Source organism: Dermacentor variabilis, chromosome 1, assembly GCF_050947875.1.
Source record: "Dermacentor variabilis isolate Ectoservices chromosome 1, ASM5094787v1, whole genome shotgun sequence".
Taxonomy (NCBI): domain Eukaryota; kingdom Metazoa; phylum Arthropoda; class Arachnida; order Ixodida; family Ixodidae; genus Dermacentor; species Dermacentor variabilis.
In genome coordinates, this window is record NC_134568.1 from 249,665,161 (window position 1) to 249,677,423 (window position 12,263).

A 12,263-nucleotide genomic window follows, 5' to 3' on the forward strand; every position below is an offset into this window, starting at 1 on the left:
TCTGCCAAGAGGGTGCAAAACAATTTACTCCTGTCGTGTGACATAACCCCCCATCCCTGACCAAAACACTGCTTTAACACACCGTCAATGTTCCGACTAAGTGCCATAAATGCATATGTTTTTAGAAGGGACTACCCTCTCAGCGCAGTCAGTTGAAACTTGATACTCGGCCGATATAGATTTTACCCATTCAGTTACGCATTTGCATTTCCGTGAAGCTCCACAGATCCAGAATTTCTGAATATGCCCATGCTACAAGGCACGATGTTTTTTGTCGTTGTCTTTTTTTTTAACGTAACACAGACATGTGCCTGCTTGTTGTTATGTTGTCCAAGGAATGAAATCTGATAATAACAGCGATGACTTAACAAATGAGCAATCTATCGCTAAGCTTTAGGAAGTAAAAATAGAAAATATTATATTTGAAGAGCACTCCTGAACAAACCGAATCTTGAGTTTTGTGTTTCGGCTATCTGGTGGGAGACTATCGAACTCATGTCCCACGTGCCATCGAAAAAAAAAAAATGATACGCATGCAGGACGCGGAACGATAGGTGCGAGCGATTAAACGACTCGGCCACGGCTTCCAGCAATTCCGGAAATGATACGCTCCGGTTTTTATAGATGCCACGTGAATTGGCTCGACAATGTTTGAAAAATCGCTTTAGGGAACAGTGTTGCACCATATGTAGAGAGTCGACATAGGCATCAATCGACTCCGGACTGCATACAGTGTAGCGGTTATTACGGTAGCAGCCGTAGTTTTATCACAGCTATTGATTTTGTCTCGCAAATCGAGTGCAAATTTTCGTCGTTTTCATAGGCTTCCATTGCTGAATCTTTAACTGCTCTGGGAACAAAATTCTTGTTTTCCACAGTGTGATCACTGCATTTGTCTAGTGTGGATTGTCTTCTAGAACATGTCCGTCTCCTGTCTTTTTCAATAATCGACCTGCAGCTGGAATTATTCGCGAAAAACCCTCTCGTTCCATTGAAAACGCACTAGCTTAGTGCCGCGGCCGCTTGGGGCGCTAGTCAGTACGTGTCCAGAAATGATACGGCTATATCCCTGGTCCATGATAATGATAGCGTTTGGTTTATTATGATTCTAAAATGTTTCAGCCGAGGCCACCTGTAAGTGTATCACCATGTGTATACGGACACATCAATTCGATCTTTTACACCAGAATACCTTTTCTTTTACCCGCCGTGGTTGCTTAGTGGCTTTGGCGTTACGCTGCTAAGCACGAGGTCGCGGGATCATATCCCGGCCGCGGCGGCCGCATTTCGATGGGGGCGAAATGCAAAAACGCCCGTGTACCGTGCATTGGTTGCACGTTAAAGAACCTCAGATAGTCCAAATTTCCGGAGTCCCCCACTGCGGCGTGCCTCATAATCAGATCATGGTTTTGGCACGTGAAACCCCAGAATCTAATCTAACCGTTTCTTCATTCTCTGCGCGCGTTTACTGCCAACGTGCTTTGTGTGTGTGTGTGTGTGTGTGTGTGTGTGTGTGTGTGTGTGTGTGTGTGTGTGTGTGTGTGTGTGTGTGTGTGTGTTTGTGTGTGTGTGGTTACTTTGATGGCTTATGCAAGTAAGGAAGACTGCATAAATAGAGCTTGTGACCATAGCCCGATGTTTTCGGACGGCGATGCATTTATATTTTGTTGAAAGACTCCAGAAAAAACATGATGAAGACATTCGCATGAATAAGGTATGCATGTGCGCTTACCAGCATACTTGTTCTATGTGGTCGGCGTTGGAAGCATTAAATCTGTGTTTCTCTATCTGGTGGATCTGGTTCCTGCACTGCTGGAGTCCAGTGACAGCCTCCTCTGCATCACAGGCTGCTAACGCTGGCGACACCGCTGCAAGTAGTGCTATATAAATCGTCACTTTTAGTAAAATCAATTGTGAAAAAGAAAAGTAAGAACGACGAGTCATTTTGCTAGGCGAAAAGGTCAAATCGTTTAATTTCAAGAGGAGACAACACATATAATTTAAGAGCTGTAGGTACTGCGCGAAAACTTGAGGAGAAACGTGTAAAAACTCGTTTGTACTCTGACGTGCTTTGCGCCGAATTCGGATCCGCTATACATCAGAAACTTCGTCACGTGCACTCAACACGGCGGTGTCACGCGCAGTTGCACCCTGTTCGAAGTGTGGCCGCCGCGGCCGGGATAGAACCCGCGCCATCGAGCTCAACAGCGCAATCAGGCGCAACGCCGCAGCCACTGTAAGCTACTGCATGCGGCAGGTCTCGCACGATAATCGGCGTCATCTGTTATGCCAGTGACGCTGCAGGAGCATTCATGTGAAGCATTAAAGGATCGATCCCCAGGTTTTCTTCGTACGTCCGGTCTGGTAGCCTCAGTCGCAGCCTCAATAATAACAAAGTACACGCGTTTGGTGGTCCCCCAGCGCAACAGCCCGATGCTCTACTCATTAGGCTACAGGCGCATGCATGGCATAAGAGAATACTAGTAACCTTCTCAGTTCTCTCTCGTGCAGCCTTTGAAATGTTTGGCGTGTGTGTCGCGTCGTATATGGTAGCAATTTATAGAAGTGACAGCGCGCCCGTTTCCTCTGTTTTTCATTGTGGCAGCTGGCGCTTTGAGACATTACGCGACATTGCGCCACTTTCGGGATCAGCCCAGTTCGACCCATACGTAACACCCAGCAGGTGCTGTGTCTGCAGGGTGCGGCAGTAGTTTTCACACTCAAGTAAAACTCAAGTACTCAAGTAAAAGCCTATAAATATAGTTGCTGTGCATTAAAACAAAATCACTTTTATGTTAACTTGGTGTGTTATGTTCTACAGACACAAATCCAAATATAGTTTCCTAAATGTACACATTTTGTGCGAATGCATGCCTTGAGTCGCTTCGGAAATACATCGATGGTGGCACGGATGTAGACTTCGTCTATTTCACCTCTAGCTTTTTTCCAATGAACGACGAAGAGCAGCCAAATTCTGGTGAGGAGTATCTAGAGCAGAGTGTGGATTTTAATACATAATAATAATAATATTTGGGGTTTTACGTGCCAAAACCACTTTCTGATTATGAGGCACGCCGTAGTGGAGGACTCCGGAAATTTTGACCACCTGGGGTTCCTTAACGTGCACCTAAATCTAAGCACACGGGTGTTTTCGCATTTCGCCCCCATCGAAATGCGGCCGCCGTGGCCGGGATTCGATCCCGCGACCTCGTGCTCAGCAGCCCAACACCATAGCCACTGAGCAACCACGGCGGGTGATTTTAATACAGGCCAAACTGAAGTAAAGCGGGCTTACATCTGGGCTCTGTGGAGGCCATTCTGATATCTAAATGAAATCAAACGTTTCTTGCGCCTATTTATGCAACACCTTTGCCTTGTAAGCCGGAATCCTGCTGGACCAGCAGCATTCCGCTCCGGCTCCTGGTACGTCCACTGATGGTTTCCGAAGCGTGATTCGGCCCAATGCAGGACCTCCTTCTTGAGGGCATCTGCCAGATAATTCAAGCTGTTCACTGTGTCTCTCTATTACAAGAAAACCAGCGGCATATTTCCATCAGAAGTGACTACCCCGAAAACCATCTCTGATTGAGGGTAAAAAAACTCCTGAAGCAATCTTCCACAGACGTTGTCTTCTTTTCAGGCTTCCTGTCAATAGTAATTAAAAAAACTGCTTGACATTGAACACTGCCTCGTCTGTGAAAAGAATGCCGCGATGGCGTGCCATGCTGCCGAAGCGTTTGAGCAGGTCCTTGTATCTATACGACCCTGGTCTCCTTCATGTGCTCTGTGAGTCTATGAGCTTTCTGAACCATTGTACTTGTGCAGCTTCTCTTTCACAATTCTTCTGACTTATCGTTCAGAAATTCCTTCGGTTTGGGCCATTTGGCATTTCACAACTGATTTCTATAGAGAGTGCGGAAGCTTTTGCCGCGCCCTGTATACTTCACTGGTGTGTTGTGCATGTTGGTGTTTTCTCGTTCTCTCTGCGCTGATGTAATGTGCTTTGTAGTCCAGGTGGTGCTAGGCGCTCCCTCAATCGCAGCCACCGCGATGCGCCCACTAAACCTGGTGTTTGAGTGTGACGCGTCGTGTGTTGTGCACTAGAGATAGCGTTACATGTTCTACTACGCATGGCATCGAGGAGGTTCGCAAGAGTATGCGTCTGCTTCTGACGGCCCTCCCAACAACGGATTTGAAGTACGCACTAACTGATACGTCAAAACATTTCATCAGATGTGTTTTGCGGCAAAAGCTTCGCATTAACATATGGAAAGTTTGTTTGAAAAGTATCGGACCTTATTATTTTAGAGAAAAATACAGGGCTCAGGTTGGCCGCACTGTGCGATGTGACAGCATGGATCGAGGTACGCGCCCACACATGGAGGAAGAAAAACAGCTAGCAGGGAGCATTGCGTAACACGCGCAACACATATACGTATAGCTGATATTAAGACTAAATAGCCTATGCAAATCTAAGAGTTCAACAAGTACACCACTGCCCAACTCAAGAATAATTTCTATAGATGCGCCCGCCCATCACGGTCACTCATGTCGTGAACACATGAACGCATCGTGGGGATGTGACAGTTGTATCAGCCCCCACTTCAATATAGTGTGCCCATACTGAAACTGTGGACAGCGCAAAACGGCACGAGAGAGAGAGAGAAATAGAAGCCAGGAAAGGCAGAGAGCTTAACCAGAAGCACGTCCGGTTTGCTACCCTGCACTGGGGGAAGTGGGTATGGGGATGAAGAGAGAGAGCACAGTTTCGCGCACAGTTGAAGATTCGCACCGAGGCTACACACGATTCCCAAGACCTATCGACGTGAGGTATTTCAAGAGCGCTTTCGTGACTTTCTGTGCCATCGACGCGTACGTCCAGGGTCCAAGAATCTTCATTACGGAAAATGGTCTAGAGTCCAGGTGGTTCAGTGCTGTCCAGAGAACTTCGCGCTGGACGTCGTATTGGGGACAGATACATAGGATGTGTTCAATCGTTTCTGTGGTTCCGCAAGGGTCGCATATGCGCGTATTCCCCATTTCAATACGGAGCGAGTAGGCCTTCGTAAATGCCAGAGGCGGCACAATACTGTCGCCTCAGAGCGGGAAATTTTTGATGGCACTTGTAGCTTTAAGGATGGATCTAGCCTATGAAGACTTCGGGAGGTTGGGAGACGACCAGTATTTGTGTGTCCTATCTTTATCCAGAATATGAAGCTTTCTTGCAGCGTCGGTTTTTGATAAGGGGATTGCAACTGGTCGGGCCTCCAGAGGAACGAACTGCACAAGAAAGATACACGGACAATTAAGCGCTTGTCCGTGTATCTTCCTTGTGTAGTTCGTGCAGTTTTACGCTGTCAGTAGTTTCATTATGGAATACCAACTTCCCTAACGTAGCATCCTTTTGAAGCATAGTGTGTCCGGCACACCTCCCACGTTTCGTCCAAGCAGTAGATGCACCGGCTCCCTTCTCTCTACCTTGCGATGTTGTGTTCAATGAGCAGTCAGTTCCCGTCCACCTTTCGTGCAAGGTGTCGGTGGCGGCAGGTGATCACAGGCGCAAAACGTGGCTGCGGTCACCACTACCATGGGCCCTTCGTTGCACTGAAAGAGTCGTGCATGTGCCAACGTAGTGCACACGTAACGAAATTGTCATACAAAATAGTCAGACAGCTCTTTCCCACCCGTGCTGAGCTGCTTTCGGGACAGTGTAAGGAACGCGCGGTGAATCGCTTTCGCGACGTTCCTGACCTGGAAGATGGCCTGTGGGCTAACTTCAAACAGCTCGGCGACGGAAGTTGCAAGCTTCATCCACACTTCGATAAAAATTGAATTGAATTCTGAGGTTTTACGTGCCAAAACCACGATTTGATTATGAGGCACGCCGCAGTGGGGGACTCCGGATTAACTTTGACCAGGTTCTTTAACGTGCCCCCCAATGCACGGTACACGGGCGTTATTGCACTTGGGCCCCATCGAAATGCGGCCGCCGTGGCCGTGATTCGATCCCGTGACCTCGTGCTTAGCAGAGCAACGCGCCATAGCCGCTAAGCCACCACGGCAGGTATAATAAAAATTGGGATGCCGCAACTTCATGTAGCAGGGCAGGATGAGCTGCGCGTTCTCGTTGTGGTACTCCCTGACAAACCGCGGCGGTATTGGCGGCGATTTCAACAAGCTCCGCAAAGAATGTCATAGCGATGTCACTTCGTTGTGATCGGATCCATGTTACCGTCATAATTAATTGTCAAGGTTACTATGGCGCAATGGCAGAAAACAGAAAAAGGTCGCAGGGCAAGGAAAATCCGCGGCATAGGGTTTGTGAAAACCAAACCGTTATGAAGCAACCAGCCCGTATCTGTTGCATTTTACTAAAAACAAGTTTCAACGGTTATTAAAAAACTACGTAAGACCTATCATTCCTGCACTGTTTCTGTTAACAGCGTTAACATTTTCACGTGAAACGTCTTTAAAATCGGTCAGAGGGAGTCGCTTAATCTTTAAAACCGCATGTAACCAGAACATGTTATAGCATTGTCGCTTATACGTTTGCAACCATACTATTCCACGCACCGTACTTTGCTGTCGTTGTGTAGAGGAAAGACGTCATTACTCGATCACGCATGTGTCGTGTGCATAGATAGCGCCGTCGTCGTGCCACGCATCACGCAATCGGAGCTAAATTTAGCCTCTCGCTAGGCGTTCAGAGAGGCGTAGCTCGGCAGTAAGTTTGTCGGTCTGACTAAGCCATAGTAGGTATATTCCACCACACTCAAACCAGTGCTTGTCACGAGTTACAACGCATATAAGTGTTCAATTTATTGCAGAAGTTGCACGCTTGCTCGGCTACGTGCCCTCTGCGTTCGACACGTAAGGCCCAGAAATGGCGTGAAGAGACTGGGGCAGCAAGACGAAGGTATATTCAACCCCTTTGACCACGGCGGGCCTTGTCCATAGAAAGCGCAAGCGCAGGAGGTTGTAGCCCGCGCAAAAGCCCCAACCATCTACGAGTGCGGCGAGCTCGAGCGGCGCAGGGAAGCCTCGTGTGCCACTAGTAGGGAGCTCATTTTTTTACCTGCCCAACTACGCTGTGGAAAATAAACGGACCCACTACAAATAGGAAGCGAGCACGATTGCAAAGTTAGACCGTAAGGCGTCCACTAACTCTAGCATGGCTAAGTTGGGCATATAAGCTTTCTAATGCGTGAATAAATGTAACGTGTGTTTGGTTACGTCATTTCTGTACCCTATAGTGCCCATACACCGTCTGCAGCAGGCACAACACGTTTCACGTACGTATCTCACTGCGTCTGCGTCCCTGATACAGCCTACCTGATTCTTTTTTGACTTTAACGTCCTGCCCTTTCTGCCGTTTCGGATTTCTACAGCACAATTATTTTCTTGCCCCACAAACAACGCATTTACATAATTTGCTTTCAGTTCGTGGTTTTTCTTAAGATAGTAGTTTAACAGTGTGAGATGCATTTCCATAGATTAAGGCGTCTTTCGGCAACTATCTTTTGTTACGCTGAGGCACAGATGTCAAATGCACTGTTTTGTGGCCGGAGCTTGCATTGAATTTTTAGGTTGCATGGAAATACAGACGAAAATTTACTGACAGAACCATCGGAGATAGCATGCTAAAATCCGGAAGGGACGCTGGACATGTAAACGGTGATGTGCAGACATATTTGCAAGTCTGGATTATTTATAGGCACGTTGGGGTAAATTGCTAAATTTCTGTTAATTGATTGGATTTCTACTAGATATGCAACAATTCGTCGTTTCAGGACGAGCAGGCGCATCAACATAAAATGTGGTAGAAGTGTGTCTCCGAAGACGAATGCTGTAGCAGTTTTAATGTTACACGGGCGCAGTAGAAAAATATCACGTTTATGTCAATTGCGGCTCTTGTCGTTCTTTGCGAGGGGCCTAAAATGTTTTCAATTTACGAACTACTCGGCGTAGCGAGATGAAACTTCGTACAAAGTTGGGAGGAAGGTGCTGGAAAGAGAGAGAGTCAACAACCACTAGGGCGGACGCAGCCTCCCTCCGCCTAGCAGACGGCCGAGATCTCCTGGGTCTCAGCGGCTGCTTCGGCTAGCTGGACAGCCCACACCTGGTCTCGCTGGTCTGAGCTGAGCAGCAGGGTCTCCCACTGCTGCCGGTTATGAATTTTGTCGCCCCGTAAGGAGCCGCCATCGAGCATGCCCACAGAATATGTGGCAGATCCGCCCTACCCATACATAATTTACGTTGATCATTATATTGCTCTGGATAGAATCTGCTGCAGGCACCGGGTTAGGATACATGTTTGTTTGCAGGAGGCGCCAGGCTACCGCCTGTTTCTTGGTTAGCTCTGGATAAGGTGGTGGGCACCAGACCCTTCCCGGCCGATAGTAATCGGTGATTTCTTTGTAGCAGACAATAGGGTCTCCTCTCGTTCCCGGCTGGGCTGGCTCACTTGCTCGGTGAGTAAGTCCTCGAGCTACGTTGTGAGCCGCCTCGTTGCCGGGGAGAGAGGAGTGCGCGAGCCGGCATCCAAATAATTTGGATCGTCCCGCGAGAAAGTTCAGTGTTACAGGTAAATTTGGCGCGCTGCAGGAAATTCCCTGATTGCTGTCGGAGCGTATAAAACGCTGCATCCAGCATTGAATTCAATTTTATAATTGCTGATGCAAGGAAATGCATGAACATTTGTGCTTGAAACATTGCATGTGTATACGAGATACACTCTGCGCTTACAAAAAAAAAAAAAAAAAGCAGTCGAAAGCATATTACAATGTTCATAAGTATTCATTCGAGAGCGTTGTCAGCATTCGCGTGTTTAACGCCGACGGCGCCTGCGCAACAGCTGCAAAGCTTGGCGCGGCGGGCGAGGGCGGTTTTTGAAGTGTGCACGAGGGTTGGCGAAAAGGTTCCTCAAGAACGAGAAACGCCTCCGACTGTTTGTCTGGCAGCTGCTCCGTTGAAATTTGGGTTATGATCTTGCAAGGTCCTACAAATCGGGATTTTTTTTTTAAGCACACGCGATGGCGTTTGCGGATTATCGGGTGAGCGGAGGCGTAAACGTGAGCGGCTGGGTTGGTGGCGCAGAGCTCAACCAGAAAAACACGGAACTATTATTGCAGTAGCCAAGTGTATCCTATTTCGCTGCTGGTGTAAATTTTTGTCAGCGACGTAATCGCGAACATGTTGCCCATTTAAATGCTTTTCGATAAGAACTCTGATGGAACATGAAAACGTGGCTATAAGACAGTGTGATTCGAAGACGCGCCACGAGACGCCGCTATACCAGCGTCCGGCAACCCGGTACTGCTCAAACGCCACTGCGTATACCGGACACCCTAAAACTTTCTATTGACTAAGGTTTTAGAATACAGTACCAAAACCACATCCAAGTGTTGGGGGACGCAATCTCCAATATGGGCCCTTCGAGCTCTTTTGTGCTCGTTTCGCGTTCTTTTGTACGCACGGTGGCTTGCGTCCCCCAACGACTGTACACCCAAAAACTCTCTATTCCACAGAAGCTCTTGGTCAGCGTGAGCACTGACATGCTGACAAGTTCTGCATTTTTGCAGGAGGGGCATGTGAAAGAAGTTCGTGCTTATTCAGCAAGCCGTCCCAGCTTAGGGTGCCTCGATGCGCAGCGCACGCGCATCAAGGCGTCCTACCCAAGCCGACCCCACCGAAGAGCTCGCTAATTGTCGGCACCAATTGTTGTACTGAAGTGTTCTGAAATCCTGCAATGTTCAAGAATATTTTTACTACATAAATAATAAATAAAAATATATTGTTACAGTCGCTAGATCCTAACTTTCCTTTTAAATACAGCAACCCTCATCGAAATCGATGCAGTGGTTGCCGAGAAAACCGATTCCTCCATTCCCATGTATTTAGATGGGAGCTCCAGAGCTAAATATTCCTTTATAACGCAGGATGGCGACACCAACAGGGGTGGGACTCCTGCGCCAGAGAAAATTGACGGAAATTGCGCCGCGCTCAGCCATAACAGCTTTGGCATGTGTGTTCCGGCAGTGGCCGCGAACAGAGAGCGGATTCGTTCGGTCGGCCGAAGTGAACGGACGTGTTGTCGGCGCGCTCCGCAACCACCGAGACGACGCGACCTTCACCGACCGCCCTTGCCCGGGCCGCTTTCGCCGGGAGTCATATGGGAAGCGGCCTTCTCGCCGTTTCCCACCGACAGCCTTATTCCCGAGACTGGCCGCTGGGTCCGCTTCGGGGAGACGCTTCACGGAACGGCCAGCGGCTCCGTAAAACCAGTACTTAGTGAATGTTCACCTAGTTTCATCAATCTTGCTGTACAGCTACCGAAAGGTGCGTCGAGGCTACTCTGCAAGTTTGGTGACCCTATCGCCGAGCAAACCCGACTTATCAGCCAGAGAAGACCGACACACCGTACAGGCCGCGCCAAGCCAGGCGCCGTGAGCCCAGAATGACGGAAGTACACATCGAAGGAACTACCCTCCTGGAGGAGGACTACATCCCAGCAGACTGGACCACTATCATCGGAACCTATGAAGGCAAGTCCCAATCAAAATCCCCAAGGGAGGATATGAACAGGGTACGCGGAAAACAGAACGCATGTGAGGAACGCACCGAAACGCTCCCCGCATCGACGTGGCCTCCGAGGTACCACCTGGACCCGGCGCAGATGCGTGCAACGCAACAAGTCACGCGCAGAAGTCGCCAAATGGCTCCATTGCCGCAACATACGATAAAGGTAGTTTCCCGCTCGCAGGGCGGCCTCTTCTTACCCAAGATTCAGCCGCAGCTGCTGCTCCGCTGCCTCTGCGAAGCGGCTAAGATACCGATAGGAGCAGAAGTGCAGCTACGCGTGCACCCAACGAACAACACGTGCACAGTGGCCACCACTAACCAGGAAATAGCCCTTAACATGGCTAAAATCAGAAACATTACCCTAAACGCAAAAGCGTATGGGGTTGCAGCGTACATAGTCCCTGCGGCGGACACAGTACGACGCGTGATTGCTAATGCTTTTTGGGATGAAACGGAAGAAGAGCTTCTACAAGATCTACAAGCGAGAAATCCAGAAGCAGACATCCTACTAGCAAGACGCATGGGCAAGCCTAAGTCCAGCCTTATAATCTTTGCACAGGGACCCATCCCCCGTAGAATTATTTACTTTGGGGCAGTGCACCTGTGCACGCCATATAGGGCGCGACCAGAGGCCTGCACGAACTGTCGCGCCCCAGGACACAGACATGATGTGTGCCCACAAGAGAAAATACCGAGATGTCCAAGATGCGGCGAAGATCACGGCGAAGGCAGAAGGCGTCAGTGCGTGCGGGCCCCGATGCATCCTGTGCGGCGGCGAGCACCTTGCAGGAACAGGATGGCGCAAAGCAACACAGCGACAACAAACAACGAAGCCTTCAGTTAACAAGAGCACAACTGGAAGATGGCAGCTACATCCCGAAGATTTCCCAGAGTGGAATCCATCAGCCCCCATCAAGGCCCCCGAGGAGCTCACATGGGCAGAACGAATCGCCTGCAAATCAGCCCCCCGCGACGAGGAGTTGGCCCGCCTTCGAGAGGAGGTAAGAGGCTTACGACAGGCCATCACCCCCCCCCCAACCTAACCCCTCACCCATCACCCAAACTATCACCCAGCCCTCGCACCTACTTCCTGGTCTCCCTTTATCCCTAGACACTCAGAGTTCATGTCCCGCAGAAACCTCAACTTCCACACCATCTACAAAAAAGAAAAGAAAAGAAGTTCTTCCGTTGTCAGACGGAACAGCTGAGATTGAACCATCAGACAAAACAGCTGATATGGAGGCTCAGTTTGAAGCCAAACTTGAGGCAAAATTAACAGCGAAACTAGCAGACTTCCAACAGCAGATGCGCGATCAATTTCAGCAATTCCTAGAAAATCGCCTACAAACACTCGAGGCTCGATTTCCAACACTCGAAACTCGTATGGACTGCCTCATTGACGAACGCTTCAAAATTTTAGAGAACAAACTAGATACCTTCTGTACGCAGCTCAGCATACAAATGAGCTTAATGGTGGTGGAGGCAACCAACCAAATGCAGGCGACGTCCCTACCCCAAATCACCCACCCCCCTTCCACTTCCAAAACTTCTGGCCCAGCAAAATGGCAGGTGATTCACCTAAATTGAAGACTACTGCTCCCTTTTTAAAGCTCTGGCATTGGAACTGTCGTAGCATACGTCGTAAACGAGAAGAGCTAATCCAACTCATACTGAATGAGGAA

At 49.0% G+C, this 12,263-nt stretch overlaps 2 protein-coding genes across 6 annotated transcripts in view; one reads left to right on the forward strand and one right to left on the reverse strand.

The window, feature by feature from the left end:
* The window catches only part of Sac1 (phosphatidylinositol-3-phosphatase SAC1), a 131,531-nt gene extending 121,922 nt beyond the window's left edge, over nucleotides 1–9,609 (forward strand). Inside the window, exon 20 of the mRNA XM_075672938.1 lies at nucleotides 9,582–9,609. Coding sequence (XP_075529053.1) covers nucleotides 9,582–9,594 — 13 coding nt within the window. The 3' untranslated portion in view covers nucleotides 9,595–9,609. The remainder of the gene's footprint in view (nucleotides 1–9,581) is intronic.
* Nucleotides 1–12,263, reverse strand: part of LOC142560687 (uncharacterized) — a 50,166-nt gene that overhangs the window by 21,114 nt on the left and 16,789 nt on the right. For 3 of the 5 annotated variants that reach the window (XM_075672954.1, XM_075672946.1, XM_075672973.1), the window contains exon 2: nucleotides 1,733–1,880. In XM_075672954.1, the coding sequence (XP_075529069.1) occupies nucleotides 1,733–1,880 (148 nt within the window). The remainder of the gene's footprint in view (nucleotides 1–1,732; nucleotides 1,881–12,263) is intronic. The other 2 variants (XM_075672959.1, XM_075672965.1) reach the window with 1 other exon arrangement.